Source organism: Saccostrea cucullata, unplaced genomic scaffold, assembly GCF_032062105.1.
Source record: "Saccostrea cucullata isolate Sc308-1 unplaced genomic scaffold, CSIRO_AGI_Scuc_v1 ctg10731, whole genome shotgun sequence".
Classification (NCBI taxonomy): domain Eukaryota; kingdom Metazoa; phylum Mollusca; class Bivalvia; order Ostreida; family Ostreidae; genus Saccostrea; species Saccostrea cuccullata.
The window spans coordinates 1-22,159 of record NW_026923495.1 but is presented as its reverse complement, the minus strand read 5'-3'; the positions used below and the strand labels follow the sequence as shown (position 1 = coordinate 22,159).

The following is a 22,159-nucleotide window of genomic DNA, read 5'->3' as shown; positions in this document are numbered from 1 at the left end:
CCGTAATTTATCATATTTATATGGAAGCATCCTCAGGTAGTGTAGATTCAAGTTTGTTCAAATCATGACCCCCAGGGGTAGGGTGGGGCCACAATGGCCGACCAAAGTTTTACATAGAAATATATGGTAAAATTCTTTAAAAATCTTCTTCTCAAGAATGACAAAGCCATAATTCATCATATTCATATGGAAACATTCTCTGGTAGTGTAGATTCAAGTTTGTTCAAATCATGACCCCCGGGGGTAGGGTGGGGCCACAATGGCCGACCAAAGTTTTACATAGAAATATATAGGAAAATTCTTTAAAAATCTTCTCCTCAAGAATGACAAAGCCATAATTCATCATATTTATATGGAAGCATCCTCAGGTTGTATAGATTCAAGTTTGTTCAAATCATGACCCCCGGGGGTAGGGCGGGGTCACAATGGCCGACCAAAGTTTTACATAGAAATATATAGGAAAATTCTTTAAAAATCTTCTCCTCAAGAATGACAAAGCCATAATTCATCATATTTATATGGAAGCATCCTCAGGTTGTATAGATTCAAATTTGTTCAAATCATGACCCCCGGGGGTAGGGCGGGGTCACAATGGCCGACCAAAGTTTTACAATGAAATATATAGGAAAATTCTTTAAAAATCTTCTTTTCAAGAATGACAAAGCCATAATTCATCATATTAATATGGAAGCATTCCAGGTAGTGAAGATTCAAGTTTGTTCAAATCATGACCCCCGGGGGTAGGGTGGGGCCACAATGGCCGACCAAAGTTTTACATGGAAATATATAGTAAAATTCTTTAAAAATCTTCTTCTCAAGAATGACAAGGCCATGATTCATCATATTTATATGGAAGCATTCTCAGGTAGTGAAGATTCAAATTTGTTCAAATCATGACCCCCAGGGGTAGGGTGGTGCCACAATGGCCGACCAAAGTTTTACATAGAAATATATGGGAAAATTCTTTAAAAATCTTCTTCTCAAGAATGACAAAGCCATAATTCATCATATTTATATGGAAACATTCTCTGGTAGTGTAGATTCAAGTTTGTTCAAATCATGACCCCCGGGGGTAGGGTGGGGCCACAATGGCCGACCAAAGTTTTACATAGAAATATATAGGAAAATTCTTTAAAAATCTTCTCCTCAAGAATGACAAAGCCATAATTCATCATATTTATATGGAAGCATCCTCAGGTTGTATAGATTCAAGTTTGTTCAAATCATGACCCCCGGGGGTAGGGCGGGGTCACAATGGCCGACCAAAGTTTTACAATGAAATATATAGGAAAATTCTTTAAAAATCTTTTCAAGAATGACAAAGCCATAATTCATCATATTAATATGGAAGCATTCCAGGTAGTGAAGATTCAAGTTTGTTCAAATCATGACCCTCGGGGGTAGGGTGGGGCCACAATGGCCGACCAAAGTTTTACATAGAAATATATAGTAAAATTCTTTAAAAATCTTCTTCTCAAGAATGACAAGGCCATGATTCATCATATTTATATGGAAGCATTCTCAGGTAGTGAAGATTCAAGTTTGTTCAAATCATGACCCCCGGGGGTAGGGTGGTGCCACAATGGCCGACCAAAGTTTTACATAGAAATATATAGGAAAATTCTTTAAAAATCTTCTCAAGAATGACAAGGCCATAATTCGTCATATTTATATTGAAGCATCCTCAGGTGGTGAAGATTCAAGTTTGTTCAAATCATGACCCCCAGGGGTATGGCGGGGCCAAAATTGCCGACCAAACTTTTACATAGAAATCTATAGGAAAATTCATTAAAAATCTTCTCAAGAATAGCAAATCCATGATTGGTCATGGGACTACTTTTGGATTTAAACTTTTCAATAATAAACCAATTTCTACTTTTTCCTAGCCACAATGCTCAGGTGAGCGATGTGGCCCATGGGCCTCTTGTTATCGAACCTGATCCAAAAATAATCATTATATTAAGTCTCCTCTGATGGACTTCGGTGTCACAGAGGCAACACAATATATCACCGTTTCCGGGGCCCGTTTTACTTAGGAACTACGAACAAGACTAAAAAGTTAGGTGCTTGTAAAATATTGCAAAATGAATGTTTCTGGTCAAAATTGCCGGTGTAAAAATAACTCACTACATTTCCATTTAACGAAAGATTAAAATCATTTTCAAAATAGTGTCAATTAGAAAGTTATACATGCATGCAGAATAAAATTTTGGTCTAAGTCGTGCTTCTCTTTGTGAAACGGGCACCAGGACACCTAATCCACTCCTGTTAAATGACACTAGGAGTCTAGAGAGCGCTTGCCGCCCAGATACGAGGGCTGTTCAATAAATAATGTCCTGAACTCTATAATATACAACACTGATATCATATGACATTAAGTTTTACTTTCTCTTATGATTGAATCTTTAATGTATTGATATCAGTTGATGTGACCGCTTTTTCATCTCATATTTTCATCGTGAGAAGCTGGAAAGCAAGGGCTATGCGAGACACTGCATTAAAAATGAATGGTATAGAATCAGTAAACTAGAGTGAAATTAAACGCTTCATTTAAGCTGCTGTAAAACTTGATAAGAATCCCAAAGAAATATTCACTGAAATTTGTGAAATTTACAGCAACCAATGCCTGTTTTATAGACACATGAGTAGGTGAATTTCATTGAATGATATAATGGGCATGAAATATGGGTACCGTCCTTGGCGACAAGGACTTAAAACAACCAAGGTTCTCTTGGCCAAAATTCAACAAATTATCATTTACTACGTTTGATTGACTTTAAAACACATAGCAAAGAGTCTTTCAATAAATAATGCAACATGTCATCTAAAAGTAAGAAAACTACGTAATACATATTCTTAATAGTTTCATTCCCTCAAGGCATTTCTTGTTACCCTTTACGTGTGACTTAGGTCTTTGTATCCATGAACTGAAAACCTCAGCATACTCATCTTAAGGGATGTCCAAACATGCTCTGATGAATATTATTTCCAAAGATATATCTGATATTGATTGTTTTCATGTGTTTTGGGAATGAAAAGATCTCACAGTGGTTGCAATCAAGCTAATATGGTTGATTGAAAAATTCTGTATTCTTTCTTTTCTTCAAAATCTTATTTCTTTCTCTAAGAGTATATGCGTTGTCAGGCACAAGAAAAGTATCCTGGTCGCCGAATTTTGGACTCCTTTTGCAGGAAATCTATTGATTTTTCCTATGTGAAATTTGAAGATAAAACATACCATTGCTAGTCCTTTATTTGGATGTATGAACATATATAATGGACCCCTTTAAATACACGAAAACTAATAAAACATGTTTGGAACCATCGCTTCTTTTTTCTGAATTAAATGACACCCTTTTCTTTGATTCAACATTTTTTTTTATCATTAATCCTATTTTACGGCTATATAAAGTGCACCCATGTTTCATCAAAGAATAATTTAATTTTGCTTGTATTCTTGCCTCTCATTGGTTGATTTCCAAAAAGGAACGCATAACATTTTGTATAATCTGGTTTGGTATGGGGACACACCCCCTTGACAACCAGCATAATCATCTGTATCCATCAATCCCCTCATTTCCAGTCCTTGGGATTCATGGAAAATTCCAGATTTAATGAATGTACCTTTAATTTCAAACAGTTGCTCGATCTTACCTCATGTAAACAAGCATCATGGCTGCTAGATCTATGTATCAGTTTTTACCTCCCCTCCTTCCTATCACTTCCGTTACTACGGTTGTATTATTGCGCGGTAAATTTGAACCCCAGTTGAATAATTTTTTTAAAATTAAATTATAAGGAATGACTCTAATTCTTGGCCAAATTATCGAGTATAATATGGTTTGGGTCAGTTTACGCTTTTTTATAATCCGCTTCGCGGATTATAAAGCGTAAACTGACCCAAACCATATTATACTCGATAATTTGGCCAAGAATTAGAGTCATTCCTTAATTAAGCAAGTTTATCAAATCTATTTTGTTTAAACATTTGTTTTTAAATAAACCGTTGGCACATTTAACAAATGTTCTCTCTTGGGCATTTTTGAGAAAATAGGGCACCTGTCTGATTGAAATATTATCATATATTTTTTTCCTTTGTCAGAATTTTACAAAATACTGGGACGATGAAATGTTTAGTGTCATATCAATCTCTTTCCATGTAAATATAGCATTTTCAAATTCATGTTGCAGATAAAGTCGATAATTTTTGGTGTCCTCACAAAGAACTTTATTCGGTAATAACCAATATTTGCCCCCCAAATCAAACTTTGACGGAGGTATATTTAATTAAGTTTTTAAACAGGGGAGTATATGCTGACTTCAAAGCACTGAATATTTTCATAAGTAATGACGTCATATGTACGTAATGACGTCACAAACATGACGTTAATTTCATTTTTTATGAATTTTACAGAAAAATGTACATATTTCGTCGATATTTTGAGTAAAAGTCATCGAGCGCATGTGTGTTCAGGATCAATATTTTGAAACAATGTGTAGAATGATAATATCAATGAAATATGCCAATATTGTTCCTGAACAAACTTGCGCTCTATAAATTCTAAAGCTAAAATTGTTGAAATTTTGTCCATTTTGTCCTCTTTCTGAAAAAGGATATAAAATCAGACTACTTTGTAACGTCATAAAAACAAAAATTGTGAATACACTGCTTTGAAACTATAATATTTTAAGTTAATTTATATATCTCAAACAATTTATTGAATTCAGCACATTTCAGGAAGTTTTCAAAATTTGACTTTTGTGGGGGCAAATATATGCAATATACCGCATATAGTTCTTTCAATTGACCACATTGACTGTTATAGTTGAACTCTCGTTAATTTCTTCTGAATTATTGAATCCATTTGAATAGTATACAGCGTTAAAGATAATTTTTTTCTGCATATAAAAAATCATACCTTAAATATGAGGTTTTCGGCGATGTATGTAAAAAGCGCAAAGTTCAGATGCGCTCTTATTTTCATCTTTCAGATCAGTGTAGTGACCATGCTTACTTTACAAATGAATTTCTCTGCAAAGACAATATGAAAATTCGTGGGATTTTCTGTGTTTAGGAAATCTTTAATAGAACTTTTCAATTATGAAAAATAAAATCAAATGCCTCAACATTTATCATGATATACTGTGTATTGCATTACTTATTGAACGACCCTCGTAATAGACATCAATTTGGAGGCATTTCACACTATTTTAAAGAAACATTGACAGTAAAAAAGCTAAGTACTCAATGGTCACAATATGTTTTGATAAATGATTGAAAACGACATCGTGTAAGAAGATATTAACAATTATTTTTAAAAAATCAGAAAATGTAGTTATCCACGTTTATCTGAAATTCAAACAGATAATGAAACTTGAATTCATTGCTTTATTACCCTCAAAACATTTTTACAACAGGATACACTTGACAAAAATAGCAGAGGTCTGAAAAGAGCAAAGAATTATAAGAGGACAAAGACAGTTTATATGCCATTTTCTTAATTATTAGTGGTCATGTTCTTCAACTTCTAATTCGGGAAGGCAGTTCAATTTCTGGAGGAGTCTAGAAAGCAATTTTTTGGCAAAAAAAAAAGTTTTTGAAAGGAAGGAACAAGAGTCATGAATCCACTATATTAAATTTCTTCATGACAGCTTCCAAACCCACACCTATGAAGAGTAAAAGAGTTTTGGGGATAAATCTAAAGGTCATATTTTGCCACACAATAATATTCGCAAGATCTTTCAACCTTTGACTTGCTTTATTTTCCAAACTTGAAAAAAAACTCCTTTCAGAAAGAAGAAACAAGTCCAGTAAATCATAGGATCTGCCATATTCCAGTATACGAAGGGTCACACTCAAAAATGAGTTCTAAAAACAATCAGAAATTGGATAAAAATGTTACAGACATGTGTTTTAATTAAAAGAGAATATTTAAGTTAAATCATTAAGACTAAATCATTGAAAAACGTCTTTTGCTTCTTTCCGAGCATCGAGGACATTTATTGAACAGACCTCGTACGTTTCTTATATTGCCTCCTTTGACAACGGAGCCCTTTAGGGGTGCCATGGAGCCATAATGCCCCGAGATAACCTAAGTAGCACAAGTTTTAATTTTGGCGACAGGCGCTTTCATTAGACCCCTTAAGAATAACACAATAGGGGCCGGTGTACTTGACGCCCTGGTACCCAGATGTCCCTTTTGAAAACTGAACCAAACATAGGCGCCCTGGAGCCATTACAACGGCTGTTCAATAAATAATATCCTGAGCTCTATGACATACAACATAGAACTCATATGACATAAACCTTGACTTTCTCTCATGATTAAATCTTGAATGAATTGATTACAGTATATGTGACCACTTTTCATCACATAGTTTCATTTTGACAAGCTGGAAAACAAGGGCTATTCGAGACACTGAATTAAAAATGAATGGTAAAGAATCAGTAAACTAGAGTGAAATTAAACGCTTCATTAAAGCTGCTGTAAAACTTGATAAGAATCCCAAAGAAATATTCACTGAAATAATTTTGTGAAATTTACAGCAACAAATGTCTGTTTTATAGACATATGAGCAGGTTGATTTCAATGAACAAAAAGATATACAGGTGTATTAGTAATGGGCATCAAAAATGGGTTCCGTCCTTGGCGACAATTAAGGACTTACAACAACCAATGTATGTCAAAATTCAACAAATCATTTTGGTTAACGCCGTTTTAAAGAAAAATTTGACAGTAAAAAAGCTTAGTTAGCACTCAATGGTCACCCTATGTTTTGAAAAATCCGTGAAAACGACAGCGTGTAAGAATATCTAAACAATTATTTAAAAAAATCAAAAATTGTAGTTATGAAAGTTTGTCTGATATTCAAACAGATAATGCAACTTGAATCCATTGCTTTAAACTCTCAAAATAAATTTACAATTAGATGCACTTAGCAAAAACAGCCAAGGTCTGAGAAGAGCAAAGAACTGCAAAAGCACAAAAACAGTTTTATATGCCATTTCCTTAAATATTAGTGGTCTTCTTGTTCAAATTCTTATTCGGGGAGGCAAATCAATTTCTGGAGAAGTCTAGAAAGGGAATTTTTGCAAAAAAAAAAATCGAAAGCTTTATGATAAGATGGAACCAGAATCATGGATTTACCACATTAAATCTTCTTATTAGCGTCCAAACCCACACGTCATGAAGAGTAAAGGTGTTTGGGGGATTTACAGATAGTTAATGTTTAGTCACACCAACAATATTCGCCAGATCTTTTACCCTTTGACTTGTATCATTTTCCAAACTTGACAAAACATCTTTCAGAAAGAAGAAACAATTAAGTCCAGAAAATCATAGGATCTGCAGTATTCCAGTATACGAAGGGTCATACTCAAAAATGTGTTATAAAAACAATCAGATATTGGATAATTACGGAGATCTGTTTTAATTAGAAGAGAATATCTAAGTGAAATCATTAACACTAAATCATTGAAAACTTAAAGCTTTTTTTGTTTCTTTCCGAGCACCGAGGACATTATTTATTGAACAACCCTCGTATGTAGTGCCACGTGCTCACTTCAGTGGCATAATTTCTTCCTTTTGCGAAATGCTTAATTAAGGTATCCAACCCGTATTAAAAACTTATTTTCTAACCTTAAAATTAATATCAATTGTGTATAAAATACTCTGATATTATTTCAAAGTACTTTAAAGTAGAAAAGGATTTATCAAGGAAATTTTCAAAACTTTTATTCCTAGTAAGCAGTATTTAATCTTTGAAGATTGCATTGAAGTCCATGGAAACTAATAAATTTTTGAAGATATAATATATAATATAAATGCTAACAATATCAAAATCCTTCCTTGGAAGAAGTATTTGATCATTACGAATTAAACAAGAGGCCAAGGGGCCACAGCGCTCACCTTAGCACATCGGCTAGGAAAAAGCACATATCAGATCAGAACTGAAACTTTACTGAGGTGGGGGCCTGAATTTTAACCCCCCAGGGGATCATGATTTGAACATGCTAGAATCTACACTACCTGAGGATGATTCCATATAAATATTACTAATCATTGCATTGAAGTACTTGAAAAGAAGATTTTAAAAGGTTTCCCTATTCATTCCTTTGTAAAATTTTGGTCGGCCATTTTAGCCCCACCCTAGCCCCGGGGGTCATGATTTGAACAAACTTGAATCTATACTACCTGAGGATAATTTCACATGAGTTTCATCTTTCCTTGCCCAGTGGTTCTTGAGAAGAAGATTTTTAAAGATTTTTCCTACATATTCCTTGATCGGCCATTTTGGCCCAAGCCTACCCCCGGGGTTCATGATTTGAACAAATTTGAATCTACACTACATGAGGATGATTCCACATGGGTTTCATCTTTCCTGGCCCAGTTGTTCTTGAGAAGATTTTTAAAAAATTTTCCTATATATTCCTATGTAAAACTTTCATCAGCCATATATTGGCCCCACCCTACCCCAGGGGTCATGATTTGAACAAACTTGAATCTACACTACCTGAAGATGATTCCACATGAGTTTCTGATCGGCCATTATGGCCCCACCCTACCCACGGGGGTCATGATTTTGAGAAGATTTTTTTAAAATGCCATTAATTTTTCTCTAATTCATAATTATCTCCCATCTGAATCCCCTTTACCCAAGTATACTTTGTAGCAAGTTTGGTTGAAATTGGCCCAGTAGTTCTTGAGAAGATGAAAATGTGAAAAGTTTACAACAACGACGACAAGAACAACGACGACGACGACAGACAACGAACAAATTTTGACCAGAAAAGCTCACTTGACCCTTTGGGAAAAGCGGAAAAAAATAGGACATGTTCTGTTCTTACATACTTACGTCGCAGGCATCGTCGCAAACCACGGACAAAAATGTATAACCCTCTCCCATTCTGCAGAGAGCTATATGTGGACTCCGACCCGTGGCTTGAGACGATGACTGGTGATAAAACATGAAAAATATGTCTCAATATACAGAATATTCAGTCTCTAAATATCTGATATGTAGTTTCATTGAATCTGAGGCTAATATGGACCGGATACCTTATTATAAGTTAAATGCGTCGGGTTCGATAAACACAAGCTAGCTGGACGTGGGTCTTTACCTATCTGATAAGACAGGTGATAAGGGTAGGCTATAGACTAAAAAAGTGACAAGACCACTTGACTATCGTAAGTAAGTAAATGTTGTTTGTAAACATACTAATATTATATCTCTTGAAGTTACTTCCCTTTGTCGTTTTTTCTTAAATATTTTTATGTAATGCTGGTTATTTTCAAGAATTAAGATCCTGCTGAGTGATAATCCGAAATTCCTCTGACTCTAACCCCTGCTTTTGATATTGTGATTGTGCAGGTGAGAGTCAGGGCAGAGGCCAATCACAATATAAAAAGCAGGGGTTAGAGTCAGAGGAATCTCGGATTAGCTGAGTGATTGCAATTTAAATGATGAATAAATAACATTATATGATTTGAACATAGACATTTAATTAAAACGTGCTACTGCACCACTTGCACGGTATCTGGGTATGTTTCTTTATTTACTCAGTTTCTTTTCTTTTCTTTTTTTCTTCCTTTTTTGGCAGCTGTTTGGAACGGTTCGTACAATATCGTTCTGTGTACGGTTGTTTCGATTTGTGAACGCTTATGGGCGGATCGTTTGTTAAAAGGTGTGTCATACCTTTAATAACCTTTTAACACTGTTGAAAGGCATCAAGAAAATACAGCTGTTAAATACACTGTATTTTCACGATGACATGTAACAAGTTTTGTTATTTTTCTCGTTTGTCGTTCTTGCTGTCGATTGTCGTTGGTTTCTTCGACACCAATCATGACCTCATTTACCCCCAGATAAATACAATATCAAAGTGTACATTCCCAATCGATAACTGACGCCCATTTATAAGCATTATTTTGTTGACTTCATTTTATTATTATTATTTAAAATATGTCTTATTCTTTTTAATAAAACCTGTTGTGTCCTCACATGTGTGTGTCCCTGACATACTGACTTTAAAGTTGAAAATATAGAACATACCTGTTTTTAGAACATTTAAAAAAAAAAATAAAAAATATTAAGGCAACACTTTGATTCACCGTTTGATTTTTTTATTGAAGGAATTGAACAATGCCGACTGAAAAGGCTTTCGCTGCAGGTGAGTACATTTAGCTGACCAGTGGGTAGAGATTACTTCGAACGATCATTAAAATGAGAAAACGAAAATAGGCCGGTTTTTCACGTGACGAGTGTTATTTTGTGTACAGTCAATACCAGGAGTGGGGTCTCACTATTCTTGTCATTTTTTTTAGCAAACAATATTTTTCAAATAACTTTCTAAATAAAGTTTACGGTTTTATTTGTCAATCTTCATATGCAATTTTATACCTGACATTTATGAAATTATCTGTTTATCAATAATTTTAAGTTCCAAATATAGAATTCAAAAGGTAATTACATATAATTATTGATTCGGGGCATATTGTTTTGGTCTGTCCGTCTCTCTGCAAAGCTTGAAATATTTTCCCACTGGTAACTTTGACTGTCAACATAAATTTTAAATTGTCAATAGACTTCACTTTCCCATTGGGCAAGAATGGATTTTTATATATGCATAAAATAATCGCTGGTCTCGAGAACTTGCTGTATACAAAGCACCAGTCCATATTGAGAATTTACTGGCCCCAGACCAGTGAGTCGGGTCATCCTTTATTTCAAGACTATGTGTCAGTGTTAGTCTACAGAAACCTTTAAATTAACTTTGTCCATTGTTTTTAATTTTTAGGTGCTGAGGGCTTTATTTCTCACATATTTAACAGTATTTCTTGTGACAAGACCATTCTTTTCGTTCCAACATTTTTGGACCTACTTATGCAAAATTTAACTTAACTTAACAATAATTTAACTTTCAAATGTTTGGTTCTAGAGATTTTATATTTTACAATAAGCTTAACGGTTTGACCCTGTTGGATTGCATATATCACATGTGTATGGTTTGTGACGAGACCTTCCTTTGGTACTACTACCATTTTTGACCTCCTGACCTTGAACTTGGAGGTTGACCTAAATTTGTCAAAACTTTAGGTTGACCTAAAAATGTCAAAACTTTAAAATTGCCTATAGGTACTATATTTATATATTTTTGAACTCATGACATTGACCTTAGCATATGACCTCCTTTTTGAAAATTTAAACTTTCGCCATGTTTTCTTATAGTTGGTGCTACAGTGTATGGCTTTCAAAACACATTTTCCGATTCTAACATTTTTTAAACTCTTAACCTTGACTTTGGAGTTTTGACCTTTAATTGAAGAACTTAAACCTTGACTTTCAGTGGCCAATATATGGGCATTGTAGTATATCACAGACATATCTTCTTGTATTATTCTATTGTTATATTTATTGACAGGTTCTGAAGTTCCCAGTCTGGAAACAGGGAAGCTCCGTATATACAGCATGAGATTTTGTCCTTATGCAGAACGAACACTCTTGGTGTTAGCTCACAAAAATATCCCGTATGTTTTATTGTTCATATCATAAATGAAAACACTATAACTATGAAATCAAGAAACACGGAAATGTACTGTAATATATTTGAATACCCTTCAAGTAATTATCTCGTATACGAGGGCTGTTCAATAAATAATGTCTTCGGTGCTCGGAAAGAAACAAAATACGCTTTTCAATGATTTAGTCTTAATGATTTCACTTATTAAATATTCTCTTTTAATTAAAACTCATGTCCGTAACATTTTTATCCAATTTCTGATTGTTTCTAGAACACATTTTTGAGTATGGCCCTTCGTATATTGGAATATGGCAGATCCTATGATTTCCTGTACTTGATTTTTTTTCTTTCGGAAAGGTGTTTTTTCAAGTTTGGAAAATGAAACAAGTCAAAGGTTGAAAGATCTGGAGAATTTTGTTGATATGACAAAACATTAACTATTTGAAGAAATTTAGTGTAGTGGATTCCTGATTCTGGTTCCTTCCTCTCATAAACTTTTGGTTTTTTTTTTTTTTTTTTTTTTTTTTTTTTTTTTGCAGAAATTTTGCTTTCTAGACTCCTCCAGAAATTGATCTTTCTCCCCGAATAAGAATTTGAAAAACAAGACCACTAATATTTAAGAAAATTGCATATAAAACTGTTTTGTGCTCTTGCAAATTTTGACAAGTGCATCTTATTGTAAATCTGTTTTGAGGGTTTAAAGTTTCATTATCTGTTTGAATTTCAGACAAACGTGGATAAGTACATTTTTTTATTTTTTAAAATAATTGTTTAGATATTCTTACGCGCTGTCATTTTCACTAATTTTTCAAAACATAGGGTGACCATTGAGTATTAAGTTTTTTTTTTTACTGTCAAATTTTTCTTTAAAACAGTGTGAATTACCCCCAAAATGATGAAATTTGCTATATGTTCTAAAGTCAATCAAACATAATCAGTGATAATTTATTGAATTTTGGCAAACAGTACATTGGTTGTTGTAAGTCCTTGTCGCCAAGGACAGTACCTATTTTTGGTGCCAATTATATAATTTTTTTCCATTGAAGTCCACCTGCTCATGTGTATAAAACAGACATTGGTTGCTGTAAATTTCATATTTCAGTTTACATTTCTTTCGGATTGTTAACAAGTTTTACAGCAACTTTAATGAAGCGTTTAATTTCACTCTATATATAGTTCGCGGATTCTTTACCATTCATTTATAATGCAGTGTCTCGAATAGCCTTTGTTTTCCAGCTTCTAACAATGTAACCTTGTGATGAAAAGTGGTCACATAAACTGTTATCAATTCATTAAAGATTCAATAATTAGAAAAAGTCAAGCTTAATGTCATATGATTTCAATGTCGTTTGTCAAAGAATTCGGGACATTATTTATTGAACAGCTCTCGTAAATATAGACATTGCTGATTGCTGAACAAACAAGATATCGTTAATTAAAGAATACAAGGGTTAGCTTGAGTGCTTAAGACTTTCATTAGTTAAATTTGCTAATTTGTAATAGAGTTTATCATATCATGCATTTTCAAAGGCACGGAGCATAATTTTTACATTTCTGAATATTCAAATCTTATGTAAGACTTACCTTTCTTATGCTGTATTTCAACGAATTCTTCTTGTAAGGTATTGAAGGTTAGTTTAAATACAATGGATTAATGTACATACATGAATACTGTTTCACTGCAACTTAACAATTTTTATCACCTAAAGACATGAGGTCGTCAACATAAATCTGAAGAGCAAACCAGAATGGTTCCTCCAGAAGAATCCTATCGGCAAAGTGCCCGTCCTGGAACAAGATGATAAGATCGTGTACGAGTCCCTCATCTGTTGTGACTACCTGGACCAGGTGTATCCCCAAAACAAACTGACACCTGAGGATCCTTACCGCCAGGCTCAGGATAAAATGCTCGTTGAACATTTCAGCCAGGTAAATATACGTTTCCTCATGAACAAAGTGTAAAATTAACTCTACATTTCCACATTTTGTCATAGATAGCACCTCAAATTTAGACCTACACTCTGATCTCGGGGCTATTGAGCAGTGAGGGCTCTTTTTCGTACCAGTTCTTTTTGCGACTCGGGACCTCAGTTTATACGGTCTCATCCGAAGGAGCATACAGTCTCGACGTCCTGCAGTGCAATTCATACCCGCGTCATGATCAACTCTTTCCTTTGCGACTCTAGAGCAAACGCTCTACCAACCGGGTGACTTAAAAATATGTCAAGCTCAACATCTTGTGACAAAGTTAATAAGAAAAAAACTTAACCTTTTTCAAGTTCCCTCTTTAGATGCAAGATCACTTTATTAAACCCCATCTCCATGGTCACATTGCATTTTCCTTCCCTATTATATGGACACTATTTCAGATAAAGTTACAGTATTATACAGATATAATAATATTAAATTTCCTTTCGATTTTTTTTTTTACAGTTGACGACGGACTTCTATAAAACTTTACAAGCACCTGCAGAAGAGAAACCAGCGGGACTGAAAAAACTTCTTGAGCACTTGTCAAGATTCGAAACTGAAATAGGGAAGAGGGGGGATTTCTTTGGAGGTGTGTTTTTCTCAACTTTTTTTCAGTCAAATAAATCAATAAATAAAATGATAAGTAAAATAAAAATTCACTTTTCATTACCTGGGCAAGAATAAGCACTAAGTAGACCTAATTTTCAAAGTTCTTACGTTCTGCATGTAATACGACGGTCTTATGTATTCGCGCTTTTATACAACTGATCCAACTATCATATTTTTCTCAGTATAGTGGAATGTGTATTTTGCAGGTGAGAAAGTGATGATGATAGACCTTATGATTTGGCCCTGGTTTGAACGATTCTTTATCTTGGAAAAAGTGCTTTCGCAAATGATTGTGACTGAAGAATCTATGCCAAAATTAAGTGCATGGACACAGCGGATGTTGGGATGCCCAGCGGTACAGCAGTGCCGCCATCCCGAGGAAAGACATTTGGCGTTTTTCCAAAGTTACAAAACTGGGGTTCCAAACTATGACGTAGGTTTGGAAGAATGACATCTTTGCTGTTGACAGTAAAAAAATTTGATCGATTGGATGAAATGAATAGAAATACTCTTATACCCTATTTAACAGTATTCATATCATACTCCTCCAAGCCACGATGTTACACTCGTAGTTACCATATACTTAAATCTTGTGAAAATACAATCCTATTTTTTAATTAAAGCATATTAATAACAGGCTCTGTGCATCTATGTGTAACTTTGTAAACTTTACTGCCTTTAATTACAATTACGGGTTTTCACCAATGTATAATAATTATACTAGCTCGAATACTAGTATGGCTTTGTGTGTGTCACTGCATGTTTCTAAATCAGTTTAATGACACATTTAGATTGTCATTCATACTTGCTTTCAAGATGTCTGGTGGTCAAAGAAAGAAGGTTTAGAGTGTAAAAAAAAATTAACGATCGAGGTCAGAGGGGTGTTAAAATATATGCATATGGTAGATACAACATCTTTAATGTCCGTACGAGAATTTTTCATTCATATCGGGATGCCACAACCGCTTTGTCGATGGAGGGCTGGATATTTAGCACTATTCTTTGAAAATAGGGCTTTGAGCAGTGGGGAATTATTCCTTGCAAGACTTTACTGCGACACGTGACATTGGTATACACGGTCTCATCCAAAGACGGGCTTCCGCGGCACACAGTGGATTCGAATCTTCGATATAAGTATATGCATGATCCGATCAACTCCTTACTGTGTGACTAAAGAGCAAACGCTCTAGTCATGTTCCACATGTGCGACTGTATAATCTGTGTATTTAAGAGCATGTGTAACACTTGCACTGAACCTCTCAATCTGTTACTTTATCGTACATTTTGGCCTCCAGCTTCAAATCAGCTAATTGTAGTTTCCCAAAAGACATGTTTTAGATTTTGTAGAATATCTCTAACAAGGTGAGGTATACCAGGTATCTGCAAGACTGCAGCACTATAGTCTTGAAAATAAACTGTCTTTTAAAAAAAGTATACCATACAATTAGAAAACCAATAAAGAAGTTTACATGTACTTGTTAAAGAGAATTAAGTGACAAACTGTATTTGTAATTATGAACGATATGAGAAGTATAGATATAATATTATGGATGTGGATGGTGTGAATGAGTGTCATATAAATGTAAAGATGTATACCTACAGGATTGAAATTTTCAAATACCAGTCAAAGGTCAAGGTCAAAAATTGTTGGTATTCAAAGGAATCAAAATATTTATTCCCATTGAAAGGTCTTGTCACAATGAATACACACATGTGAAATATTTAAGCTCTAGTACCATTTTTACACTGAAAGTTTGATGGGATTTTTTGGTAAGGTGGATGAAAGGTCAAGCTCGAGGTCAAATTTGGTGGTAATTTAGAAAGGTCTTGTCACAAGGAATTCACATGTGAAATTTGAAAGCCATATCCCTACGCACTTAAAAGCTATTGGCAAAATTAAATGTCGACAAATAGACAGACGGACAGGGTAAAACTATATACTGTACCCCCGAATCTTCTATTACGGGGGCATAAATATAAGAATAAAATGGTTATGTTTACAATATATGCACATGCATTGTCCATTTTAACCCCTTGGTTTCTGATACTTTGCAAACAATTATACCGGTATTTAATTTGCTCTCTTATATGCGCGCGAAGGAGATGTCCAAACACTACGTATAATCCAGAAATCTTTTGTCGTGTTTTTTTCATAAGGGGTGTTAAGAAAGTTCGTTCCATAATGAAATATTTTTGAAAATTTCAAAGTAGTAACTGAAATTTAAATTTCCAGTCTAACATAATCACAAGATTGTGCTTTTCATTTATAACAACGAAATTATAGTATTTTTTTCATATAAAAATATACATAACTGTCTTTAAACCACCCACATGACAAAAGTGCTGGTCATTTTGTGTGAAAATGTAGGATTATTTATTTTTGTGTCGTCACAGATTATCTTGTATCATATAAAACTAATGAGGTCAGGTAAAAGAACGAAAGAACGATAAGTCACTTTTCCAAAGAATAGTTTTGTCGTATTTGTATTCCATGATAACTTGATAAGTTTTGCAAAGTTATTTGAAATGTTATATTTACCTTTGTGCTTAAGATATTTCACAAATATTCTGCATCCCTGATTTTTCTGCACAGACATCATCTGTTTCACTACCTGCCCTCCCCTATTCGTTTCAACAAAACTCAGTTAAAACCTTATCAGTAGCAAGAGTGGACTCTGTGCACATGAACTATCAAAAGTTTAAATATTTTCTCATTGTATTTCTTTTCGAAAATGAAAGAAAAATTGGGAGTGAACTTTTTGGTCGAATACTGATAAATACCATTTAAAAAAAGATTCAAGAAGGTCCAGAGAAAGACCCCTTCCTCCTCCTCACCCAAGAAATAGGAGTCTGACCAATTTAAAAAAAAAAAATTTTTTGAGGTTCTCCCTCCCCCCAACTTGGACACCTTGCTACGGACTTAGTTATTTATTCCGAAAATTACAAAAAAAAAAACTAATACTTTTCAATTGTACACGGAAAGTGTAAGTAAATGTATTCAAAGAGGTCATTAACTATAACGATTTACGGTCTGTTCAGGGGGAAAAGCTTGTTCTCAGGGGGTCAAAAATTGTAACGATCTACTGAGGCGAAAAAACGGGACATCTGATCGCCGATATAAGTCTACCTGTGCAATCATCAGCCTCAATCAATGTCAGTCATGCCAAATCAAAAGGCCTTTGCCGTAGGTACGTAAATATTAATTTATCATATATTTAATACAATAGGATCATGTATTTCATACTTTTTAGGTTGTAGACTGCTGAAATTTTAATAATTTGGTTACACTTACTAGTTTTTATAACACGGTGTACGTGTTCAAATGTTCATTGATTTTCTTTAATTAGGCCTAGTTTTTATTTTTTCAAAAATCGACCAATTACATGTATGAAATTGCACATAAACTCCTTCGTGTGGTGTTATTAAAAACAAGGTATTTTAGACTATTTAATGACAAATTAAATGATCTCCTCATATTTATATAAGCTGCAGAACACTTAGCTCTCCGGAAAAAAAATATTTTGACAGTGTCAGTCACAGAGCGGAGATTATATTTTCAGATGAAAGTTTTAAAAAACTTCGAGAAATAAATAGAGAAACAGCACACTTTCTGTGCCCATTAAATATACATTTTTTTTTTTTTCAATGGGTGGAACTATAGCTCACCATATGTCAATATATTTTTTTCGGAGAGCTATTTATACATTTCGTAGCTACATGTATCTTTACATGGCCTGTATGTTTTCAGTCACATCATTCCAGCTACCCCGTTATGGTTTGCTATTTGGGGTTTTATTTAGGCCAATATGTACTAAATTATTAAGAATTTCAATTTTGTGAGAAAATAAACACATCTTACCTAGCTGCCAGTCCTGTTGACCAGACGACATTTTCTGTTTGAGCATACTCATATACGTTGATTTTTAGTAGTTTTCTATAAAAAAAAAACTACTAGCAGTTATTATTCTGTACATCGGCCTTTGATTTCGATGAACGGTGCATGTTGCCATGTTTGCTAAAAATAGAATTTTCTTTGAAAACTTTCAACCGCCCCCTAAACTTTAAAAGTCTTACTTCAATAGACCTATTACTCGGCACACGGCATGTGACTATTTACTAAAATTGGACTTAATATTTTTTTATTGGTGTTTTTATTTCGCTGAACGGTGATACATGGATATCAAAATTAGAAATGTCTGTGAAATACATTCAAATTAAGCTCCTCCTACAGTTTTGTTCTGATTCAAAATAACATGGCACATAAATATAGACTACTCTAAGATATATAATTCTATTATAGCTGTTGCAACGTTTCAAATCAAAGTTCTATTTATTCTCTCTCCATTTATTATAAGTACAAACCAGTATAGAGCTATGTACAATCTCATCCATCTTCGCTAGAAGGGGTTTCTGATACGCTACTCTCCTTATGAACAGGGTTAGGGTATCAGAAACCCTTGGCTAGCGAAGATTAGTCTCATAAGAGACTTCAAATTTACTCTCATTTTCATTACAATTGTAGGCCCTCTTTTACAAGTGTATATCTGCACATAATCCATTTCACGTCTTAAAATTAGGAATTATGCTTATTTACTAGGTTCCAAAGCTCCCACCTTAGAAAATGGAGTCCTTCGAGTGTACAGCATGAGGTTCTGTCCATTTGCTCAAAGATCACTCCTGGTGCTGGCTCACAAGAATATACCGTAAGATTCTTTTTAATCTGTATACCCATTCTGTTTCTGTGAAATCACTAATTTTTGCGGGGTTTGTTTTCTGTCATTTAAATGAGGTATGAATAGACCCACGAATTCATGACCATCACAAAATTTAAAATTTCAAATGCATTAAATATACTATTTACTACTAAATATTCAGCAAAGAAATCAAATCCCAACAAACTAATACTTTTCCCCTAAACCTTTAAATTTTAACTGCACGAAAATATGTGATTTTACAGTATTTCTTTTCTTTAAAACATCCTTTGCATCTCTATATGGAATCGTGAAACACTCTCGTCAAATTTCATGTACGAGGGGTGATCAAAAAGTTCGCGAACTATCTCTATATCTACAAAACCACAATTCAGATTAGAAGAAAAAAGTGGTACACATGTAGCTATACACAAGTTCTATAAATAGCATATCCTGAATAAAGCTTTACTCCTTGTTTGTGACGTCACAATGTGAAAAGGACGTCACTATGTAGGTCACTTGTGACGAAAAATGGTTTTCTCAGTCGTATTTGTTCAACAAACGACTGTAAAATTTATAGTACTGTATATCTTACAAATCCCTTTGAAGTAGCATATAATAATTTGCACATTCTTAAGATAACGTTTACTTAGATTTTAAACATATTAGATATGATAAGAAGGAGGCACCATTCTCTATCCACCTTGAATAAACGTCTCTCCCGAGGCAGAAGATTTGAGTTTTGATGGTCGCCATGCTTATTTTGGAAAAAGATATTCTTATCCACCCTTCTGTTGCAGAGAATTGACCATTTCTGACAAATGAACTGTTCTTGTTATAAGAATTAACTTATATGGAAAGAAATATAAAACTCAGAAAAATCTTTCAGCTTTTGTGACAGAACGCTACGGAGGGGTCACGTGACCGCCTATATCACGTGATTCGCGCATGAGCAGAACGGTGGCAGATGTGCATTAAAATCGGAGAGGACTAATTTAAAATATAATCAACACTGAAACCAAATATTGTGTCTTTTATGGAAGTTATTCAATTAGTTCGCGAATTTTTTGATCACCCCTCTGAATTTTTACTAAATTACGATTTTAGAATGTTCAAGAGGAATTATACTGTCTTTTCTTGTATTTTTTTTTAACCGACTCTTTATTTTAAAAAAATGCTCAGTGTATTTGGATATGAACATTGTATAACTTTTATTTATGTCAGAAAATTTTGAAGGGCCCAAAAGACATCAAATGAACAGAAATACTTCACTATATTACTTTATAAGGAGTTGTCTTTCATACACCTGGTCTTGGTGAATTTAGCAGATATTGTTTTATTTCGATAGAAAACATTTCAAACACAAAAGCCATTACTTATTATCTTTACATCAATTTTTTTTATAACATCATATTTTCCACCCCCACCCCCTTCAAACAGGAATTCAATCGTTAAAATACATTTGGCCACTACACCTGTACAAACAAAACCAAGCTATAAGAAATTGCATTAGCATGCGGTAAATAATTACAAAAATAAAAATTGGTCATGAATACCGGTATTTTCACGTGAAATAAAGATGTTTATCAATTTATTAAAAATAATCTTGGAGTATTGTATGCAACAACATTACCCATTTCCAAAACTATCTCTGAAGATATGCTCGAAATTGTATTAGACTGTTGTTTGAGAATATTGAATATTTAGAAGTGCTTAATGAATTTATTGAAAATCTTATATAATTGCTTTCAGGCACGAAGTCGTTAACATAAATCTGAAGAGCAAACCAGAATGGTTCCTCCAGAAGAATCCTCTCGGCAAAGTGCCCGTCCTGGAACAAGATGATAAGATCGTGTACGAGTCCCTCATCTGTTGTGACTACCTGGATCAGGTGTATCCCCAAAACAAACTGACCCCTGAGGACCCTTACCGCCAGGCTCAGGATAAAATGCTTGTTGAACATTTCTCTCAGGTGACTCAAGCAGTAAAATAAACACTATATTTGAATAAGTATAATTTTTGGAAGACATGGTTAATTTTAATTTTCTGCGGTACTAATCACTAGAATGTTACTTACTGGATCTTTAGGATATCTCTTTTGAAAGATGATTTCAACATCAAAAGACGATGCGTATCAGATCGATCTTTGTCACATTTTTTCTCTACGATTTTTAGAAATTACATGTAGTAAAGTTGCTTTAATTTTATGTAACATTGTGTTTTGAATTAGATGATGACAGATTTCTATAAAGTCCGCCAAGGTCCCCCTGCAGAAATGCCCGCTGGCTTGGAAAAGTTTCGTAAACAAATGTTCAGATTTGAAACAGAAATACAAAAAAGGGGAGATTACTTTGGAGGTGAGTTTTTGTTCTAAGTATTGACCATTGCTTGTGTATACTTAATTGAAAATTGCTTCTTCAAAGAAAATTACAAAATAAAATTACGAATAGAAATGATCACTATTGTCTATTTATATTAGAAGGATATATACATTGTACTTTATTCAAATGATGTTTTCAATAAATTACTTTTCTTTGGTCCTATATAATGATTTATTTAGATAAGTTTATTTGATATTGTGTCATTTAAAATCTATTTCCATTTATGTACCCCATTTACACCAAACTTGTGGCAGATCACACTTACTGCATAAACCTATTGTACGTGTACAATGGATTTAAACTCTTAGTGATCTGTGTTTAAACTTCTTAAAGTTCCTTAAGAAAAACTGATACAAGTCAGTCTTGAGAAAGATCATATATTTCTACCATGCCTTATTATTGAAGTTTGAAACCAGTGGTTGTAACATCCAATCAACAATTCATTCTTTGAAATATTATTGATCGCATTAATATCTAACTTGAAATGAATTTTCATCTACACCTCTGAAGTGGTTCCAAAATGTATACTTTCTCTTTATATCTTTTTATAGGTGATAAAGTACAGATGATAGACTTAATGATTTGGCCCTGGTTTGAGAGAATGTTGGTCATGGAGAAAATGCTTTCTCAAGCCATCTTGTCGGACGGATCTTTGCCAAAATTGATGGCATGGACGACTCGGATGTCGGAATGTTTAGCCGTCAAACAATGCCGTAGGCCTGTTGAACAACATTTAGAATTTTTCAAAACTTCAAAAATGGGCGTCCCAAACTATGACATAGGTTTGGAAGAGTGAAATCAGCAGAATTACAAAAATTACTTTATATAGATAAATGCTGACATTTTGAAGTCCTTCATTCCTTTCTCATTTCAATATCCTGTAAATAGACAATTATGTTAAATACTGTACTAGTATGTTTTTCCTCTGTATTATATTGTAAACTAGAGGTACTGTGAGCAATGAGCTCACTAAATGAATATATAAT

At 33.9% G+C, this 22,159-nt stretch overlaps 2 protein-coding genes across 4 annotated transcripts; both read left to right on the top strand.

Moving 5' to 3' along the window:
• Positions 1 to 9,084: 9,084 nt before the first annotated feature.
• Positions 9,085 to 14,705, top strand: LOC134264145 (glutathione S-transferase omega-1-like). Of its 3 annotated transcripts, none has more exons than XM_062746442.1 (6): positions 9,085 to 9,188; positions 10,134 to 10,171; positions 11,423 to 11,528; positions 13,231 to 13,450; positions 13,955 to 14,081; positions 14,308 to 14,705. In XM_062746442.1, the coding sequence occupies exons 2-6, from the start codon at positions 10,144 to 10,146 to the stop codon at positions 14,550 to 14,552; spliced, it is 726 nt and encodes a 241-aa protein (XP_062602426.1). In that variant the 5' UTR covers positions 9,085 to 9,188; positions 10,134 to 10,143; the 3' UTR covers positions 14,553 to 14,705. The 3 variants fall into 3 exon arrangements, with proteins under 3 accessions (XP_062602426.1, XP_062602425.1, XP_062602427.1); XM_062746441.1 differs by having other exon boundaries at positions 9,085 to 9,192; XM_062746443.1 differs by lacking the exon at positions 9,085 to 9,188 and adding an exon at positions 9,427 to 9,534.
• A 2,453-nt stretch (positions 14,706 to 17,158) lies between these two features.
• LOC134264144 (pyrimidodiazepine synthase-like) lies at positions 17,159 to 22,153 on the top strand. The gene is made up of 5 exons (XM_062746440.1): positions 17,159 to 17,289; positions 18,699 to 18,804; positions 20,545 to 20,764; positions 21,023 to 21,149; positions 21,725 to 22,153. Exons 1-5 carry the CDS (start codon positions 17,253 to 17,255, stop codon positions 21,967 to 21,969), a joined length of 735 nt encoding a protein of 244 aa, XP_062602424.1. The 5' UTR covers positions 17,159 to 17,252; the 3' UTR covers positions 21,970 to 22,153.
• Positions 22,154 to 22,159: the final 6 nt, after the last annotated feature.

Bases quoted from the DNA above. Each gene is read 5' to 3' on its own strand.
- LOC134264145 (XM_062746442.1), top strand. From the start codon at position 10,144: ATGCCGACTGAAAAGGCTTTCGCTGCAG. The intron at 11,529-13,230 runs GTATGTTTTATT...TATCACCTAAAG, and splicing joins TTAGCTCACAAAAATATCCC to ACATGAGGTCGTCAACATAA. The intron at 14,082-14,307 runs GTGTGTTTTTCT...TGTATTTTGCAG, and splicing joins GAGGGGGGATTTCTTTGGAG to GTGAGAAAGTGATGATGATA.
- LOC134264144 (XM_062746440.1), top strand. From the start codon at position 17,253: ATGTCAGTCATGCCAAATCAAAAGGCCTTTGCCGTAG. The intron at 18,805-20,544 runs GTAAGATTCTTT...AATTGCTTTCAG, and splicing joins CTGGCTCACAAGAATATACC to GCACGAAGTCGTTAACATAA. The intron at 21,150-21,724 runs GTGAGTTTTTGT...ATCTTTTTATAG, and splicing joins AAGGGGAGATTACTTTGGAG to GTGATAAAGTACAGATGATA.